The sequence below is a fragment of the Schistocerca americana genome, unplaced genomic scaffold (genome assembly GCF_021461395.2).
Source record: "Schistocerca americana isolate TAMUIC-IGC-003095 unplaced genomic scaffold, iqSchAmer2.1 HiC_scaffold_131, whole genome shotgun sequence".
In the NCBI taxonomy this organism is placed as follows: domain Eukaryota; kingdom Metazoa; phylum Arthropoda; class Insecta; order Orthoptera; family Acrididae; genus Schistocerca; species Schistocerca americana.
Genome location: NW_025725383.1, coordinates 231,410 through 252,635, shown reverse-complemented (window position 1 = coordinate 252,635; position 21,226 = coordinate 231,410). Strand labels below are relative to the sequence as shown.

Genomic DNA, 21,226 nt, shown 5'->3' with positions numbered 1-21,226 from the left:
ATCGACATTGTGCCTATTGTACTAAATTCGGATCCAATTTCTGTGTATCATCGTCAATAAGAAGGTGCAAGGTATACAGTAAACCTGAAGTGAAGCATCGGAATCTAAAACCGGACTCACAGGAGAGGTTCAAATCAAAGAAAGTGAGGGTGTCAGTCCTCTTGTACTTAAGTCGGCATTGTGTCTTTTGTATTGAATTCGGATGCAATGTCTGTGTTTCATCGTCAATAAGATGGTCCAAGGGATACAGTAAACCTGAAGTGAAGCATCGGAATCTAAAACTGGTCTCACAGGAGAGGTTCAAGTCAAAGAAAGTGAGAGTGTCAGTCCTCTTTTACTTAAGTCGGCATTGTGCCTTTTGTATTAAATTCGGATGCAATTTCAGTGTTTCATCGTCAATAAGAGGGTCCCAGGTATACAGTAAACCTGAAGTGAAGCATCGGAATCTAAAACTAGACTCACAGGAGAGGTTCAAATGATAGATAATGAGAGTGTCAGCCCTCTTTTACTTAAGTCGTCATTGTGCCTTTTGTATTAAATTCGGATGCAATTTCTATGTATCGTCGTCAATAAGAAGGTCCAAGGGATACAGTAAACCTGAAGTAAAGCACCGGAATCGAAAACTGGACTCACCGGACAGGTTCATATCGTAGAACGTGAGAGTGTCAGTCCTCTTGTACTAAAGTCGGAATTGTGCCTTTTGTATTAAGTTCGGATGCAATTTCTGTGTTTCATCGTCAATAAGAATGTGCAAGATATTCAGTAAACCTGAAGTGAAGCATTGGAATCGAAAACTGGACTCACAGGACAGGTTCAATTCGAAGGACGTGAGAGTGTCAGTCCTCTTGTACTTAAGTCAGCATTGTGCCTTTTGTATTAAATTCGGATGGAATTTCTGTGTTTCATCGTCAATAAGAATGTGCAAGATATTCAGTAAACCTGAAGTGAAGCATCGGAATCTAAAACTGGGCTCACAGGAGAGGTTCAAATCGTAGAAAGTGAGAGTGTCAGTCCTCTTATACTTAAGGCTGCATTGTGCATTTTGTTTTAAATTCGGATGCAATTTCTGTGTTTCATCTTCAATAAGAAGGTCAAGGTATACAGTAAACCTGAAGCGAAACATCGGAATCTAAAACTGGACTCACAGGAGTGGTTGAAATCGTAGAAAGTGAATGTGTCAGTCCTCTTGTGCTTAAATCGACATTGTGCCCATTGTACTAAATTCGGATGCAATTTCTGTGTTTCATCGTCAATAAGAAGGTGCAAGGTATACAGTAAACCTGAAGTGAAGCATCGGAATCTAAAACCGGACTCACAGGAGAGTTTCAAATCATGGAAAGTGAGAGTGTCAGTCGTCTTGTAGTTAGGTCGGCATTGTGCCTTTTGTATTAAATTCGGGTGCAATTTCTGTGTTTCATCGTCAAAAAGAAGGTGCAAGGTATACAGTAAACCTGATGTGAAGCATCGGAATCTAAAACTAGACTCACAGGAGAGGTTCAAATGATAGAAAGTGAGAGTGTCAGTCCTCTTTTACTTAGGTCGTCATTGAGCCTTTTGTATTAAATTCGGATGCAATTTCTGTGTTTCGTCGTCAATAAGAAGGTCCAAGAGATACAGTAAACCTGAAGTAAAGCATCGGATTCGAAAACTGGACTCACCAGACAGGTTCAAATCGTAGAACGTGAGAGTGTCAGTCCTCTTGTACTTAAGTCGGCATTGTGCCTTTTGTATTAAGTTCGGATGCAATTTCTGTGTTTCATCGTCAATAAGAGTGTGCAAGATATTCAGTAAACCTGAAGTGAAGTATCGGAATCGAAAACTGGACTCACAGGACAGGTTCAAATCGTAGAACGTGAGAGTGTCAGTCCTCTTGTACTTAAGTCGGCATTGTGCCTTTTGTATTAAATTCGGATGCAATTTCTGTGTTTCATCATCAATAAGAATGTGCAAGATATTCAGTAAACATGAAGTGAAGCATCGGAATCTAAAACTGGGCTCACAGGAGAGGTTCAAATCGTAGAAAGTGAGAGTGTCAGTCCTCTTTTACTTAAGTCTGCATTGTGCATTTTGTATTAAATTCGGATGCAATTTCAGTGTTTCATCTTCAATAAGAAGGTCAAGGTATACAGTAAACCTGAAGCGAAGCATCGGAATCTAAAACTGGACTCACAGGAGAGGTTCAAATCGTAGAAAGTGAAAGTGTCAGTCGTCTTTTACTTAAATCGACATTGTGCCTATTGTACTAAATTCGGATGCAATTTCTGTGTTTCATCGTCAATAAGAAGGTGCAAGGTATACAGTAAACCTGAAGTGAAGCATCGGAATATAAAACCGGACTCACAGGAGAGGTTCAAATCATGGAAAGTGAGAGTGTCAGTCCTCATGTACTTAAATCGGCATTGTGCCTTTTGTATTATATTCGGATGCAATTTCTGTGTTTCATCGTCAAAAAGAAGGTGCAAGGTATACAGTAAACCTGATGTGAAGCATCGGAATCTAAAACTGGACTCACAGGGGAGGTTCAAATCGTAGAAAGTGAGAGTGTCAGTACACTTTTACTTAAGTCGGCATTGTGCCTTTTGTATTAAATTCGGATGCAATTTCTGTGTTTCATCGTCAATAAGAAGGTCCAAGGGGTACAATAACCCTGAAGTGAAGCATCGGAATCTAAAACTGGACTCACAGGAGAGGTTCAAATCGTAGAAAGTGAGGGTGTCAGTCCGCTTGTACTGAAGTCGGCATTGTGCCTTTTGTATTGAATTCGGATGCAACTTCTGTGTTTCATCGTCAATAAGATGTCCAAGGGATACAGTAAACCAGAAATGAAGCATTGGAATCTGAAACTGGACTCACGGGAGAGGTTCAAACCATAGATAGTGACAGCGTTAGTCCTCTTGTACTTAAGTCGGCATTGTGCCTTTTGTATTAAATTCGAATGCAATTTCTGTGTTTCATCATCAATAAGAAGGTCCAAGGGATACAGTAAACCTGAAGTGGAGCATCGGAATCTAAAACTGGACTCACAGGAGAGGTTCTAATCATAAAATGTGAGAGTGTCAGTCCTCTTTTACTTAAGTCGGCATTGTGCATTTGGTATTAAATTCGGATACAATTTCTGTGTTTCATCGTCAAAAAGAAGGTCCAAGGGATACTGTAAACCTGAAGCGATGCATCGGAATCTAAAACTGGACTCACAGGAGAGGTTCAAGTCAAAGAAAGTGAGAGTGTCAGTCCTCTTTTACTTAAGTCGGCATTGTGCCTTTTGTATTAAATTCGGATGCAATTTCAGTGTTTCATCGTCAATAAGAGGGTCCCAGGTATACAGTAAACCTGAAGTGAAGCATCGGAATCTAAAACTAGACTCACAGGAGAGGTTCAAATGATAGATAATGAGAGTGTCAGCCCTCTTTTACTTAAGTCGTCATTGTGCCTTTTGTATTAAATTCGGATGCAATTTCTATGTTTCGTCGTCAATAAGAAGGCCCAAGGGATACAGTAAACCTGAAGTAAAGCACCGGAATCGAAAATTGGACTCACCGGACAGGTTCATATCGTAGAACGTGAGAGTGTCAGTCCTCTTGTACTTAAGTCGGAATTGTGCCTTTTGTATTAAGTTCGGATGCAATTTCTGTGTTTCATCGTCAATAAGAATGTGCAAGATATTCAGTAAACCTGAAGTGAAGCATTGGAATCGAAAACTTTACTCACAGGACAGGTTCAATTCGAAGAACGTGAGAGTGTCAGTCCTCTTGTACTTAAGTCGGCATTGTGCCTTTCGCATTAAATTCGGATGCAATTTCTGTGTTTCATCGTCAATAAGAATGTGCAAGATATTCAGTAAACCTGAAGTGAAGCATCGGAATCTAAAACTGGGCTCACAGGAGAGGTTCAAATCGTAGAAAGTGAGAGTGTCAGTCCTCTTATACTTAAGTCTGCATTGTGCATTTTGTTTTAAATTCGGATGCAATTTCTGTGTTTCATCTTCAATAAGAAGGTCAAGGTATACAGTAAACCTGAAGCGAAACATCGGAATCTAAAACTGAACTCACAGGAGAGGTTGAAATCGTAGAAAGTGAATGTGTCAGTCCTCTTGTGCTTTAATCGACATTGTGCCCATTGTACTAAATTCGGATGCAATTTCTGTGTTTCATCGTCAATAAGAAGGTGCAAGGTATACAGTAAACCTGAAGTGAAGCATCGGAATCTAAAACCGGACTCACAGGAGAGGTTCAAATCATGGAAAGTGAGAGTTTCAGTCCTCATGTACTTAAGTCGGCATTGTGCCTTTTGTATTAAGTTCGGATGCAATTTCTGTGTTTCATCGTCAATAAGAATGTGCAAGGTATACAGTAAACCTGATGTGAAGCATCGGAATCTAAAACTGGAGTCACAGGAGAGGTTCAAATCGTAGAAAGACGGAGTGTCAGTACTACTTTACTTAAGTCGGCATTGTGCCTTTTGTATTAAATTCGGATGCAATTTATGTGTTTCGTCGTCAATAAGAAGGTCCAAGTGATACAGTAAACCTGAAGTGAAGCATCGGAATCTAAAACTGGACTCACAGGAGATGTTCAAATCATATAAAGTGAGAGTGTCAGTCCTCTTGTACTTAAGTCGGCATTGTGCTTTTTGAATTTAATTCCGATGCAAAACTCAGTGTTTCATTAAATAAGAAGGTCCAAGGGATACATTTAACCTGAAAAGAAGCTTCTTAATTCAAAACTGGACTCACAGGAGAGTTTCAAAACATTGACAGTTAGAGTGTCGGTCCTCTTGTACTTAAGTCGGCACTGTGCCTTTTGTATTAAATTCGGATGCAATTTCTGTGTTTCATCGTCAATAAGAATGTGCAAGATATTCAGTAAACCTGAAGTGAAGCATCGGAATCTAAAACTGGGCTCACAGGAGAGGTTCAAATCGTAGAAAGTGAGAGTGTAAGTCCTCTTCTACTTAATTCTGCATTGTGCATTTTGTATTAAATTCGGATGCAATTTCTGTGTTTCATCTTCAATAAGGAGGTGCAAGGTATACAGTAAACCTGATGCAAAGCATCGGAATATAAAACCGGACTCACAGGAGAGGTTCAAATCAAAAAAAGTGAGAGTGTCAGTCCTCTTGTACTTAAGTCGGCATTGTGTCTTTTGTATTGCATTCGGATGCAATTTCTGTGTTTCATCGTCAATAAGATGGTCCAAGGGATACAGTAAACCTGAAGTGAAGCATCGGAATCTAAAACTGGACTCACAGGAGAGGTTCAAATCAAAGAAAGTGAGAGTGTCAGTCCTCTTTTACTTAAGTCGGCATTGTGCCTTTTGTATTAAATTCGGATGCAATTTCAGTGTTTCCTCGTCAATAAGAGGGTCCCAGGTATACAGTAAACCTGAAGTGAAGCATCGGAATCTAAAACTAGACTCACTGGAGAGGTTCAAATGATAGAAAGTGAGAGTGTCAGTCCTCTTTTACTTAGGTCGTCATTGAGCCTTTTGTATTAAATACGGATGCAATTTCTGTGTTTCGTCGTCAATAAGAAGGTCCAAGAGATACAGTAAACCTGAAGTAAAGCATCGGAATCGAAAACTGGACTCACCAGACAGGTTCAAATCGTAGAACGTGAGAGTGTCAGTCCTCTTGTACTTAAGTCGGCATTGTGCCTTTTGTATTAAGTTCGGATGCAATTTCTGTGTTTCATCGTCAATAAGAATGTGCAAGACACTCAGTGAACCTGAAGTGAAGTATCGGAATCGAAAACTGGACTCACAGGACAGGTTCAAATCGTAGAACGTGAGAGTGTCAGTCCTCTTGTACTTAAGTCGGCATTGTGCCTTTTGTATTAAATTCGGATGCAATTTCTGTGTTTCATCATCAATAAGAATGTCCAAGATATTCGGTAAACATGAAGTGAAGCATCGGAATCTAAAACTGGGCTCACAGGAGAGGTTCAAATCGTAGAAAGTGATAGTGTCAGTCCTCTTTTACTTAAGTCTGCATTGTGCATTTTGTATTAAATTCGGATGCAATTTCTGTGTTTCATCCTCAATAAGACGGTCAAGGTATACAGTAAACCTGAAGCGAAGCATCGGAATCTAAAACTGGACTCACAGGAGAGGTTCAAATCGTAGAAAGTGAAAGTGTCAGTCCTCTTGTACTTAAATCGACATTGTGCCTATTGTACTAAATTCGGATGCAATTTCTGTGTTTCATCGTCAATAAGAAGGTGCAAGGTATACAGTAAACCTGAAGTGAAGCATCGGAATCTAAAACCAGACTCACAGGAGAGGTTCAAATCATGGAAAGTGAGAGTTTCAGTCCTCATGTACTTAAGTCGGCATTGTGCCTTTTGTATTATATTCGGATGCAATTTCTGTGTTTCATCGTCAAAAAGAAGGTGGAAGGTATACAGTAAACCTGATGTGAAGCATCGGAATCTAAAACTGGACTCACAGGGGAGGTTCAAATCGTAGAAAGTGAGAGTGTCAGTACTCTTTTACTTAAGTCGGCATTGTGCCTTTTGTATTAAATTCGGATGCAATTTCTGTGTTTCATCGTCAATAAGATGTCCAAGGGATACAGTAAACCTGAAATGAAGCATCGGAATCTGAAACTGGACTCACTGGAGAGGTTCAAATCATAGATAGTGACAGCGTTAGTCCTCTTGTACTTAAGTCGGCATTGTGCCTTTTGTATTAAATTCGGATACAATTTCTGTGTTTCATCGTCAAAAAGAAGGTCCAAGGGATACTGTAAACCTGAAGCGAAGCATCGGAATCTAAAACTGGACTCACAGGAGAGGTTCAAATCGTAGAAAGTGAAAGTGTCAGTCCTCTTGTACTTATATAGACATTGTGCCTATTGTACTAAATTCGGATGCAATTTCTGTGTTTCATCGTCAATAAGAAGGTGCAAGGTATACAGTAAACCTGAAGTGATGCATCGGAATCTAAAACCCGACTCACAGGAGAGGTTCAAATCAAAGAAAGTGAGGGTGTCAGTCATCTTGCACTTAAGTCGGAATTGTGCCTTTTGTATTAAGTTCGGATGCAATTCCTGTGTTTCATCGTCAATAAGAATGTGCAAGATATACAGTAAACCTGAAGTGAAGCATCGGAATCTAAAACCGGACTCACAGGAGAGTTCAAATCATGGAAAGTGAGAGTGTCAGTCCTCTTGTACTTAAGTCGGCATTGTGCCTTTTGTATTAAATTCGGATGCAATTTCTGTGTTTCATCGTCAAAAAGAAGGTCCAAGGGATACAGTAAACCTGAAGTGAAGCATCGGAATCTAAAACTGGACTCACAGGAGAGGTTCAAATCATATAAAGTGAGAGTGTCAGTCCTCTTGTACTTAAGTCGGCATTGTGCTTTTTGAATTTAATTCCGATGCAAAACTCAGTGTTTCATTACATAAGAAGGTCCAAGGGATACAGTAAAGCTGAAATGAAGCTTCGGAATTCAAAACTGGACTCACAGGAGAGTTTCAAAACATAGACAGTTAGAGTGTCGGTCCTCTTGTACTTAAGTCGGCACTGTGCCTTTTGTATTAAATTCGGATGCAATTACTGTGTCTCATCGTCAATAAGAAGGTCAAAGGTATGCAGTATACCTAAAGTGTAGCATCGGAATCTAAAACTGGACTCACAGGAGAGGTTTAAATCACAGAAAGTGAGAGTGTCAGTCCTCTTGTACTTAAGTTGGCATTGTGCCTTTTGTATTAAATTCGGATGCAATTTCTGTGTTTCATCGTCATTAAGAAGGTCCAAGGGATACAGTAAACCTGAAGTGAAGAATCGGAATCTAAAACTGGACTCACAGGAGAGGTTCAAATCAAAAAAATGAGAGTGTCAGTCCTCTAGTACTTATGTCGGCATTGTGCCTTTTCTATTGAATTCGGATGCAATTTCTGTGTTTCATCGTCAATAAGATGGTCGAAGGGATACAGTAAACCTGAAGTGAAGCATCGGAATCTAAAACTGGTCTCACAGGAGTGGTTCACATCATAATAAGTGAGAGTGTCAGTCCTCTTTTACTTAAGTCGGCATTGTGCCTTTGTATTAAATTCGGATGCAATTTCTGTGTTTCATCGTCAATAAGAAGGTCCAAGTGATACAGTAAACCTGAAGTGAAGCATCGGAATCTAAAACTGGACTCACAGGAGAGGTTCAAATCAAAGAAAGTGAGAGTGTCGGTCCTCTTGTACTTAAGTCGGCATTGTGCATTGTGTATCGAATTCGGATGCAATTTCTGTGTTTCATCGTCAATAAGATGGTCCAAGGGATATAGTAAACCTGAAGTGAAGCAACGGAATCGAAAACTGGACTCACAGGAGAGGTTCAAATCGTAGAACGTGAGAGTGACAGTCCCCTTGTACTTATGTCGGCATTGTGATTTTTGTATTAAATTCGGTCTGCAATTTCTGTGTTTCATCGTCAAAAAGAAGATGCAAGGTATACAGTAAACCTGATGTGAAGCATCGGAATCTAAAACTGGAGTCACAGGAGAGGTTCAAATCGTAGAAAGTCGGAATGTCAGTACTATTTTACTTAAGTCGGCATTGTGCCTTTTGTATTAAATTCGGATGCAATTTATGTGTTTCGTCGTCAATAAGAAGGTCCAAGGGATACAGTAAACCTGAAGTGAAGCATCGGAATCTAAAACTGGACTCGCAGGAGAGGTTCAAATCATATAAAGTGAGAGTGTCAGTCCTCTTGTACTTAAGTCGGCATTGTGCTTTTTGAATTTAATTCCGATGAAAAACTCAGTGTTTCAATAAATAAGAAGGTCCAAGGGATACATTAAACCTGAAATGAAGCTTCGTAATTCAAAACTGGACTCACAGGAGAGTTTCAAAACATAGACAGTTAGAGTGTCGGTCCTCTTGTACTTAAGTCGGCACTGTGCCTTTTGTATTAAATTCGGATGCAATTTCTGTGTTTCATCGTCAATAAGAATGTGCAAGATATTCAGTAAACCTGAAGTGAAGCATCGGAATCTAAAACTGGGCTCACAGGAGAGGTTCAAATCGTAGAAAGTGAGAGTGTAAGTCCTCTTCTACTTAATTCTGCCTTGTGCATTTTGTATTAAATTCGGATGCAATTTCTGTGTTTCATCTTCAGTAAGGAGGTGCAAGGTATACAGTAAACCTGAAGCAAAGCATCGGAATATAAAACCGGACTCACAGGAGAGGTTCAAATCAAAGAAAGTGAGCGTGTCAGTCCTCTTGTACTTCAGTCGGCATTGTGTCTTTTGTATTGCATTCGGATGCAATTTCTGTGTTTCATCGTCAATAAGATGGTCCAAGGGATACAGTAAACCTGAAGTGAAGCATCGGAATCTAAAACTAGGCTCACAGGAGAGGTTCAAATGATAGAAAGTGAGAGTGTCAGTCCTCTTTTACTTAGGTCGTCATTGAGCCTTTTGTATTAAATTCGGATGCAATTTCTGTGTTTCGTCGTCAATAAGAAGGTCCAAGAGATACAGTAAACCTGAAGTAAAGCATCGGAATCGAAAACTGGACTCACCAGACAGGTTCAAATCGTAGAACGTGAGAGTGTCAGTCCTCTTGTACTTAAGTCGGCATTGTGCCTTTTGTATTAAGTTCGGATGCAATTTCTGTGTTTCATCGTCAATAAGAATGTGCAAGATATTCAGTAAACCTGAAGTGAAGTATCGGAATCGAAAACTGGACTCACAGGACAGGTTCAAATCGTAGAACGTGAGAGTGTCAGTCCTCTTGTACTTAAGTCGGCATTGTGCCTTTTGTATTAAATTCGGATGCAATTTCTGTGTTTCATCATCAATAAGAATGTGCAAGATATTCAGTAAACATGAAGTGAAGCATCGGAATCTAAAACTGGGCTCACAGGAGAGGTTCAAATCGTAGAAAGTGAGAGTGTCAGTCCTCTTGTACTTAAGTCTGCATTGTGCATTTTGTATTAAATTCGGATGCAATTTCTGTGTTTCATCTTCAATAAGAAGGTCAAGGTATACAGTAAACCTGAAGCGAAGCATCGGAATCTAAAACTGGACCCACAGGAGAGGTTCAAATCGTAGAAAGTGAAAGTGTCAGTCCTCTTGTACTTAAATCGACATTGGGCCTATTGTACTAAATTCGGATGCAATTTCTGTGTTTCATCGTCAATAAGAAGGTGCAAGGTATACAGTAAACCTGAAGTGAAGCATCGGAATCTAAAACCGGACTCACAGGAGAGGTTCAAATCATGGAAAGTGAGAGTTTCAGTCCTAATGTACTTAAGTCGGCATTGTGCCTTTTGTATTATATTCGGATGCAATTTCTGTGTTTCATCGTCAAAAAGAAGGTGCAAGGTATACAGTAAACCTGATGTGAAGCATCGGAATCTAAAACTGGACTCACAGGGGAGGTTCAAATCGTAGAAAGTGAGAGTGTCAGTACTCTTTTACTTAAGTCGGCATTGTGCCTTTTCTATTAACACATTCCGGTCGTTGCCCGTAGAAACTACGAGCGCGCATTTATTGCCGTAACAGTCGGCGCTCGGAGATTCTCCGAGCGCCGCCTTCTCGATTATTATTTCAGGTTGCGGCGCATTATATCCGTGCAGTGACATTTGGAGTTGAGTGTTTCGGTCTTGTAGTACATCGGACGACCGCTAGATGATGTTCCTGCATCCTCTAAGCGCTATGTCACTCAAAAAATGCGCCAAAACAATCCCCGCGCATTCACTCTTGCAGTGTAATTATGTAGTTGTCTTTATCGCAAACGTTTGTCGTAAAATGGGGGACAGTTTGACTGAAGAGGAAATTCGGAGGCTGCTGGAAGAATCTGGATCTGAAATTGACGATGATGGATTTCAAACTGAAAATAGTTCTTCTGAAATAGATGGTAATTATAATGGTCAGTCATTGTGTTTACGAATCACAATTATAATCTCGGCAGTTTCACTGACTTATGTCATTTATTTCGAAGGTAACAACGAGTGGTCCGAAAATGAAAATGAGCCATCAGACGTATTAGAAGAGTGTGAAGCTCCCATTCAAAAAGGCAGAGGCAGAATACAACAACAGCAGTCCCAAAACAACGTTGTTGAATGGGTAAATGACGATGTCCTACAACAATTACCGCTCTTTGAAGACGTAAGTAATGTCTTGGCACCTTTGAGCGCCGAAAGCACTGAATTTGACTGTTGGAGCGTCTTTATTGACGCAAATGTCATCAAAAATATAAAGACAGAAACAAACCGCTACGCTGCAGCAACAATTTCCAAATTGCGGATGCAAAATAAAATAACTTCCAGGTCGCTTTGGGCCAATTGGTCTGCTGTGAAGCTACATGAGATGTATCAGTTTTTTGCTATAATTATTCACATGTGCCTTGTACACAAACCAAATATTACGGACTATTGGAGCAATGACCTAATGCTAGATTCCTCCTTACCTGCAAAAATCATGAAAAGAGACAGATTTAGGTCAATTTACTTTATGCTTCACGTAAATAACAACGACAATTATGTACGAAGGGGTCAACCAAACCATGATCCTATACACAAAATCCGACCTTTTTTTGATAACTTTGTACTGAAAAGCAAGAACAGTTTTTCTCCTGGCGAGAATCTCACAGTTGATGAAGGTTTATGTCCATTCAGAGGGAGAATTCGATTTCGAGTATATATCAAGAACAAACCGAGCAGGTATGGTATAAAATTTTTCATTCTAAGTGATTCAGCAACAGGATATGTTTTGAACTGTGAAGTGTACACCGGTGCAGGTGAAAAAGACAACAGTGCAGATTCAGTGGTGCTACGTTTGTGCAACAGTTATCTACGTAAGGGTCATACATTGTACATGGACCGCTTTTATACTTCTGTAAAATTATTTGAAAAGTTGTTTGATGAGGGCACATCTGCTGTTGGCACAGTAATGAGAAACAGAAGAGGCCTACCACAGGAATTCAAACAGAATAAACTAAGAAGAGGTGAAATCGTATTCAAGAGAAAAAATTCCGTGCTAGCACTTCACTGGAAAGATTCTAGGGATGTGTTTGCCCTTTCTACCAAACATAGAATGACAAGTAGTGTTACTAAGACAAAATCCAAGGCTGGAATGGTAGAAAAACTGAAGCCTGATCTCATACTTGATTATAATAAAAATAAAACTGGTGTTGATCATGGAGATCAGCTGATGACCTACTATTATTTTCAACGACGAACAATGAAATGGTGGAAAAAGGTATTTTTTCATGTATTTATGATGTGCGTGGTCAATTCTTACATTCTGTACAAGAAACTTCGGCCTGTCTCTCACAAACGAACCAGCTTGTTTACTTTTATGGTGAACCTGGGAAAACAAATACTGGAGAAATCCGGCGAAGTTTTCAATGAAAATGAAAAGCAGGGTTCAGCAGCAAACAGGCTAACAGCAAGGCATTTCCCCACTCACGTCCCATCGACAACAAGCAAGAAATATGCATCAAGATATTGCATTGTTTGCTCTGAGAAGGGCGCACGGAGTACTGGCAAACGAGTGAGAAGGGAGACGAGATGGTGGTGTGAAGAATGTAATGTAGGATTGTGTCTACCTGACTGTTTCAAGCAATATCACACAAAGACAAATTTTACTCAATGAAAAGAGTTGTAAAAATTCGATGAAATAATTTTGTACATTTATTTTATAATAAATTCTGATTTCTTGCACTGTCAAACTTTTTTTCTACCTCTGAATCATCTAATTTTCAAAATATAATAATTCTGTAAAAATATGATATCTTACAAAAAACTTTAAACAAATGTTTAGATATAGGATGATAACACACACATCAGTTAAAAGGTTTTGCTTTCCTTCATTACCTTTTGGTCAGGAGCCATGTAAAAAAGGCGCAAAAGTCTACGACTTCTGAGGGATTGCAGTAGTATCTGTAGCCCGACTGCAATGTGTTAAATTCGGATGCAATTTCTGTGTTTCATCGTCAATAAGAAGGTCCAAGGGATACAGTAACCCTGAAGTGAAGCATCGGAATCTAAAACTGGACTCACAGGAGAGGTTCAAATCATAGAAAGTGAGGGTGTCAGTCCGCTTGTACTTAAGTCGGCATTGTGCCTTTTGTATTGAATTCGGATGCAACTTCTGTGTTTCATCGTCAATAAGAAGGTCCAAGGGATACTGTAAACCTGAAGCGAAGCATCGGAATCTAAAACTGGACTCACAGGAGAGGTTCAAATCGTAGAAAGTGAAAGTGTCAGTCCTCTTGTACTTATATAGACATTGTGCCTATTGTACTAACTTCGGATGCAATTTCTGTGTTTCATCGTCAATAAGAAGGTGCAAGGCATACAGTAAACCTGAAGTGATGCATCGGAATCTAAAACCGGACTCACAGGAGAGGTTCAAATCAATGAAAGTGAGGGTGTCAGTCCTCATGTACTTAAGTCGGCATTGTGTCTTTTGTATTGAATTCGGATGCAATTTCTGTGTTTCATCGTCAATAAGATGGTCCAAGGGATACAGTAAACCTGAAGTGAAGCATCGGAATCTAAAACTGGACTCACAGGAGAGGTTCAAGTCAAAGAAAGTGAGAGAGTCAGTCCTCTTTTACTTAAGTCGGCATTGTGCCTTTTGTATTAAATTCGGATGCAATTTCAGTGTTTCTTCGTCAATAAGAGGGTCCCAGGTATACAGTAAACCTGAAGTGAAGCATTGGAATCTAAAACTAGACCCACAGGAGAGGTTCAAATGATAGAAAATGAGAGTGTCAGCCCTCTTTTACTTAAGTCGTCATTGTGCCTTTTGTATTAAATTCGGATGCAATTTCTGTGTTTCGTCGTCAATAAGAAGGTCCAAGGGATACAGTAAGCCTGAAGTAAAGCATCGGAATCGAAAACTGGACTCACCGGACAGGTTCAAATCGTAGAACGTGAGAGTGTCAGTCCTCTTGCACTTAAGTCGGAATTGTGCCTTTTGTATTAAGTTCGGATGCTATTTCTGTGTTTCATCGTCAATAAGAATGTGCAAGATATTCAGTAAACCTGAAGTGAAGCATTGGAATCGAAAACTGGACTCACAGGACAGGTTCAATTCGTAGAACGTGAGAGTGTCAGTCCTCTTGTACTTAAGTCGGCATTGTGCATTTTGTATTAAATTCGGATGCAATTCTGTGTTTCATCGTCAATAAGAATGTGCAAGATATACAGTAAACCTGAAGTGAAGCATCGGAATCTAAAACCGGACTCACAGGAGAGTTTCAAATCATGGAAAGTGAGAGTGTCAGTCCTCTTGTACTTAAGTCGGCATTGTGCCTTTTGTATTAAATTCGGATGCAATTTCTGTGTTTCATCGTCAAAAAGATGGTCCAAGGGATACAGTAAACCTGAAGTGAAGCATCGCATTCTAAAACTGGACTCACAGGAGAGGTTCAAATCATATAAAGTGAGAGTGTCAGTCCTCTTGTACTTAAGTCGGCATTGTGCTTTTTGAATTTAATTCCGATGCAAAACTCAGTGTTTCATTACATAAGAAGGTCCAAGGGATACAGTAAACCTGAAATGAAGCTTCGGAATTCAAAACTGGACTCACAGGAGAGTTTCAAAACATAGACAGTTAGAGTGTCGGTCCTCTTGTACTTAAGTCGGCACTGTGCCTTTTGTATTAAATTTGGATGCAATTACTGTGTCTCATCGTCAATAAGAAGGTCAAAGGTATACAGTATACCTATAGTGTAGCATCGGAATCTAAAACTGGACTCACAGGAGAGGTTTAAATCACAGAAAGTGAGAGTGTCAGTCCTCTTGTACTTAAGTTGGCATTGTGCCTTTTGTATTAAATTCGGATGCAATTTCTGTGTTTCATCGTCAATAAGAAGGTCCAAGGGATACAGTAAACCTGAAGTGAAGACTCGGAATCTAAAACTGGACTCACTGGAGAGGTTCAAATAAAAAAAATGAGACTGTCAGTCCTCCAGTACTTATGTCGGCATTGTGCCTTTTGTATTGAATTCGGATGCAATTTCTGTGTTTCATCGTCAATAAGATGGTCCAAGGGATACAGTAAACCTGAAGTGAAGCATCGGAATCTAAAACTGGTCTCACAGGAGTGGTTCACATCATAATAAGTGAGAGTGTCAGTCCGCTTTTACTTAAGTCGGCATTGTGCCTTTGTATTAAATTCGGATGCAATTTCTGTGTTTCATCGTCAATAAGAAGGTCCAAGTGATACAGTAAACCTGAAGTGAAGCATCGGAATCTAAAACTGGACTCACAGGAGAGGTTCAATTCAAAGAAAGTGAGAGTGTCGGTCCTCTTGTACTTAAGTCGGCATTGTGCAATGTGTATCGAATTCGGATGCAATTTCTGTGTTTCATCGTCAATAAGATGGTCCAAGGGATATAGTAAACCTGAAGTGAAGCAACGGAATCGAAAACTGGACTCACAGGAGAGGTTCAAATCGTAGAACGTGAGAGTGACAGTCCCCTTGTACTTATGTCGGCATTGTGATTTTTGTATTACATTCGGTCTGCAATTTCTGTGTTTCATCGTCAATAAGAACGTGCAAGATATTCAGAAAACCTGATGTGAAGCATCGGAATCTAAAACTGGGCTCACAGGAGAGGTTCAAATCGTAGAAAGTGAGAGTGTCAGTCCTCTTGTACTTAAGTCGGCATTGTGCATTTTGTATTACATGCGGATGCAATTTCTGTGTTTCATCGTCAATAAGAAGTTTCAAGGTATACAGTAAACCTGAACTGAAGCATCGGAATCTTAAACCGGACTCACAGGAGATGTTCGAATCACGGAGAGTGAGAGTTTCAGTCCTCTTGTACTTAAGACGGCATTGTGCCTTTTGTATTAAATTCGAATGCAATTTCTGTGTGTCATCGTCAAAAAGAAGGTGAAGGTAAACAGTAAACCTGAAGTGAAGCATCGGAATCTAAAATTGGACTCACACGAGAGGTTCAAATCGTAGAAAGTGAGAGTGTCAGTCCTCTTTTACTTAAGTCGGCATTGTGCCTTTTGTATTAAATTCGGATGCAATTTCTGTGTTTTATCGTCAATACGAAGGTCCAAGGGATACAGTAAACGTGAAGTGAAGCATCGGAATCTAAAACTGGACTCACAGGAGAGGATCAAATCATAGAAAGTGAGGGTGTCAGTCCTCTTGTAATTAAGTCGGGATTGTGCCTTTTGTAATAAATTCGGATGCAAACTCTGTGTTTCATCGTCAATAAGAAGGTCCAAGGGATACAGTAAACCTGAAGTGAAGCATCGGAATCTAAAACTGGACTCACAGGAGAGGTTCAAATCATAGAAAGTGAGGGTGTCAGTCCTCTTGTACTTAAGTCGGCATTGTGCCTTTATTACTAAATTCGGATGCAATTTCTGTGTTTCATCGTCAAAAAGAAGGTCCAAGGGATACAGTAAACCTGAAGTGAAGCATCGGAATCAAAAACTGGACTCACTGGAGAGGTTCAAATCATAGAAAGTTAGAGTGTCAGTCCTCTTGTACTTAAGTCGGCATTCTACATTTTGTAGTTAATTCGGATGCAATTTCTGTGTTTCATCGTCAATAAGAAGGTCCAAGGTACACAGTTAACCTGAAATGTAGCATCGGAATCTAAAACTGGACTCACAGGAGAGGTTCAAATCTTAGAATGTTAGAGTGTCAGTCCTCTTTTACTTAAGTCGGCATTGTGCCTTTTGTATTAAATTCAGATGCAATTTCTGTGTTTCATCTTCAATATCTAGGTCCAAGGGATACATTAAACGTGAAGTGGAGCGTCGGAATTTAAAACTGGACTCACAGGATAGGTTGAAATCATAGAAAGTTAGAGTGTCAGTCCTCTTGTACTTAAGTCGGCATTGTGCCTTTTGTATTACATTCAGACGCCAACTCTGAGTTGCATCGTCAATAATAAGGTCCGAGGGATACAGTAAACCTGAAGTGAAAAATCGGAATCTAAACCTGGACTCACAGGAGAGGTTCAAATCATAGAAAGTGAGAGTGTCAGTCCTCTTGTACTTAAGTCGGCATTGTGCCTTTGGTATTAAATTCGGATGCAATTTCTGTGTTTCATCGTCAAAAAGAATGTCCAAGGAATACTGTATACCTTAAGCGAAGCGTCGGAATCTAAAACTGGACTCACAGGAGAGGTTCAAATCGTAGAAAGTGAAAGTGTCAGTCCTCTATTACTTAAGTCGGCATTGTGCCTTTTGTATTAAATTCGAATGCAATTTCTGTGTTTCTTCGTCAATAAGAAGGTCCAAGGGATACAGTAAACCTGAAGTGGAGCATCGGAATCTAAAACTGGACTCACAGGAGAGGTTCTAATCATAGAATGTGAGAGTGTCAGTCCTCTTTTACTTAAGTCGGCATTGTGCCTTTGGTATTAAATTCGGATGCAATTTCTGTGTTTCATCGTCAAAAAGAAGGTGCAAGGTATGCAGTAAACCTGATGTGAAGCATCGGAATCTAAAACTGGACTCACAGGAGAGGTTCAAATCGTAGAAAGTGAGAGTGTCAGTACTCTTTTACTTAAGTCGGCATTGTGCCTTTTGTATTAAATTCGGATGTAATTTCTGTCTTTCATCGTCAATAAGAAGGTCCAAGGGATACAGTAAAGCTGAAGTGAAGCATCGGAATCTAAAACTGGACTCACAGGAGAGGTTCATATTATAGAAAGTGAGAGTGTTAGACCTCTTGTACTTAAGTCGGCATTGTGCCTTTTGTATTGAATTGGGATGCAACTTCTGTGTTTCATCGTCAATACGATGTCCAAGGGATACAGTAAACCTGAAGTGAAGCATCGGAATCTGAAACTGGACTCACGGGAGAGGTTCAAATCATAGATAGTGACAGCGTTAGTCCTCTTGTACTTAAGTCGGCATTGTGCCTTTTGTATTAAATTCGAATGCAATTTCTGTGTATCATCGTCAATAAGAAGGTCCAAGGGATACAGTAAAATTGAAGTGGAGCATCGGAATCTAAAACTGGACTCACAGGAGAGGTTCAAATCATAGTATGTGAGAGTGTCAGTCCTCTTTTACTTAAGTCGGCATTGTGCCTTTGGTATTAAATTCGGATGCAATTTCTGTGTTTCATCGTCAAAAAGAAGGTCCGAGGGATACTGTAAACCCGAAGTGAAGCATCGGAATCAAAATTGGACTCACAGGAGAGGTTCAAATCATATAAAGTGAGAGTATCAGTCCCCTTGTACTTAAGTCGGCATTGTGCTTTTTGAATTTAATACCGATGCAAACTCAGTGTTTCATCGTAAATAAGAAGGTCCAAGGGATACAGTAAACCCGAAATGAAGCTTCGGAATTCAAAACCGGACACACAGGAGAGGTTCAAAACATAGACAGTTAGAGTGTCGGTCCTCTTTTACTTAAGTCGGCATTGTGCCATTTGTATTAAATTCGGATGCAATACCTGTGTTACGTCGTCAATAAGAAGCTCCAAGGGATACAGTAAACCTGAAGTGAAGCATCGGAATCAAAAGCTGGAATCACAGGAGAGGTTCAAATCGTAGAACGTGAGAGTGTCAGTCCTCTTGTACTTATGTCGGCATTGTGATTTTTGTATTAAATTCGGATGCAATGTCTGTGTTTCATCGTCAGTAAGAATGTGCAAGATATTCAGTAAACCTGAAGTGAAGCATCGGAATCTAAAACTGGGCTCACAGGAGACGTTCAAATCGTAGAAAGTGAGAGTGTCAGTCCTCTTGTACTTAAGTCGGCATTGTGCATTTTGTATTAAATTCTGATGCAATTTCTGTGTTTCATCTTTTTAATAAGAAGGTGCTAGGTATACAGTAAACCTGAAGTGAAGCATCGGAATCTAAAACTGGACTCACAGGAGAGGTTCAAATCGTAGAAAGTGAAAGTGTCAGTCCTCTTGTACTTAAATCGGCATTGTGCTTATTGTACTAAATTCGGATGCAATATCTGTGTTTCATCGTCAATAAGAAGGTGCAAGGTATACAGTAAACCTGAAGTGAAGCATCGGAATCTTAAACCGGACTCACAGGAGAGGTTCTAATCACGGAAAGTGAGAGTGTCAGTCCTCTTGTACTTAGGACGGCATTGTGCCTTTTGTATTAAAATCGAATGCAATTTCTGTGTTTCATCGTCAAAAAGAAGGTGCAAGGTAAACAGTAAACCTGAAGTGAAACATCGGAATCTAAAACTGGACTTACAGGAGAGGTTCAAATCGTAGAAAGTGAGAGTGTCAGTCCTCTTTTACTTAAATCGGCATTGTGCCTTTTGTATTGAATTCGGATGCAATTTCTGTGTTTCATCGTCAATAGGATGGTCCAAGGGATACAGTAAACCTGAAGTGAAGCATCGGATTCTAAAACTGTTCTCACAGGAGTGGTTCACATCATAAAAAGTGAGAGTGTCAGTGCTCTTTTACTTAAGTCGGCATTGTGCCTTTGTATTAAATTAGGATGCAATTTCTGTGTTTCATCGTCAATAAGAAGGTCCAAGGGATACAGTAAACCCGAAGTGAAGCATCGGAATCTAAAACTGGACTCACAGGAGGGGTTCAAATCGTAGAAAGTTAGAGTGTCTGTCCTCTTGTACTTAAATCGGCATTGTGCCTTTGCTATTAAATTAGGATGCAAACTCTGTGTTTCATCGTAAATAAGAAGGTCCAAGGGATACAGTAAACCTGAAGTGAAGCATCGGAATCTAAAAATGGACTCACAGGAGAGGTTCAAATCATACAAAGTTAGAGTGTCAGTCCTCTTGTACTTAAGTCGGCATTGTACCTTTTGTATTAAATTCGGATGCAAACTCTGTGTTTCATCGTCAATAAGAAGGTTCAAGGGATACAGTAAACCTGAAGTGAAGCATCGGAATCTAAAACTGGACTCACAGGAGTGGTTCAAATCAAAAAATTGAGAGTGTCAGTCCTCTAGTACTTAAGTCGGCATTGTGCCTTTTGTATTGAATTCCGATGCAATTTCTGTGTTTCATCGTCAATAAGATGGTCCAAGAGATACAGTAAACCTTAAGTGAAGCATCGGAATCTAAAACTGGTCTCACAGGAGTGGTTCACATCATAAAAAGTGAGAGTGTCAGTCCTCTTTTACTTAGGTCGGCATTGTGCCTTTTGTATTAAATTCGGATCCAATTTCTGTGTTTCATCGTCAATAAGATGGTGCAAGGTATACAGTAAACCTGAAGTGAAGCATCGGAATCTAAAACTGGACTCACAGGAGAGGTTCAAATCGTAGAAAGTGAAAGTGTCAGTCCTCTTCTACTTAAATCGGCATTGTGACTATTGTACTAAATTCGGATGCAATATCTGTGTTTCATCGTCAACAAGAAGGTGCAAGGTATACAGTAAACCTGAAGTGTAGCATCGGAATCATAAACCGGACTCACAGGAGAGGTTCTAATCACGGAAAGTGAGAGTGTCAGTCCTCTTGTACTTAAGACGGCATTGTGCCTTTTGTATTAAATTCGAATGCAATTTGTGTGTTTCGTCGTCAAAAAGAAGGTGCAAGGTAAACAGTAAACCTGAAGTGAAGCATCGGAATCTAAAACTGGACTCACAAGAGAGGTTCAAAACATAGACAGTTAGAGTGTCGGTCCTCTTGTACTTAAGTCGTCATTGTGCCTTTTGCATTAAATTCGGATGCAATTACTGTGTCTCATTGTCAATAAGAAGTTCAAAGGTATACAGTAAACCTGAAGTGTAGCATCGGAATCTAAAACTGGACTCACAGGAGAGGTTCAAATCACAGAAAGTGAGAGTGTCAGTCCTCTTTTACTTAAGTCGGCATTGTGCCATTTGTATTAAATTCGGATGCAATTTCTGTGTTTCATCGTCAATAAGAGGGTCCCAGGTATACAGTAACCCTGAAGTGAAGCATCGGAATCTAAAACTAGACTCACTGGAGAGGTTCAAATCATAGAAAGTGAGAGTGTCAGTCCTCTTTTACTTAAGTCGGCATTGTGCCATTTGTATTAAATTCGGATGCAATATCTGTGTTTCGTCGACAATAAGAAGCTCCAAGGGATACAGTAAACCTGAAGTGAAGCATCGGAATCGAAAACTGGACTCACAGGAGAGGTTCAAATCGTAGAACGTGAGAGTGTCAGTCCTCTTGTACTTATGTCGGCATTGTGATTTTTGTATTAAATTCGGATGCAATGTCTGTGTTTCATCGTCAATAAGAATGTGCAAGATATTTAGTAAACCTGAAGTGAAGCATCGGAATCTAAAACTGGGCTCACAGGAGAGGTTCAAATCGTAGAAAG

The 21,226-nt window shown here is 39.8% G+C and overlaps 1 protein-coding gene across 1 annotated transcript; it reads left to right on the top strand.

Annotated features, from left to right (window-relative positions):
* Positions 1 to 10,745: 10,745 nt before the first annotated feature.
* LOC124564276 (piggyBac transposable element-derived protein 4-like) lies at positions 10,746 to 12,593 on the top strand. Its single transcript, XM_047131009.1, has 2 exons — positions 10,746 to 10,854; positions 10,939 to 12,593. Exons 1-2 carry the CDS (start codon positions 10,746 to 10,748, stop codon positions 12,591 to 12,593), a joined length of 1,764 nt encoding a protein of 587 aa, XP_046986965.1.
* The last annotated feature ends 8,633 nt before the right edge of the window (positions 12,594 to 21,226 follow it).

Excerpts from the sequence above, each read along its gene's own strand:
- LOC124564276 (XM_047131009.1), top strand. The coding sequence starts at position 10,746 with ATGGGGGACAGTTTGACTGAAGAGGAAATTCGGAGGCTGCTGGAAGAA. Across the intron at positions 10,855-10,938 it reads TAGTTCTTCTGAAATAGATG|GTAACAACGAGTGGTCCGAA; the intron begins GTAATTATAATG and ends TTTATTTCGAAG.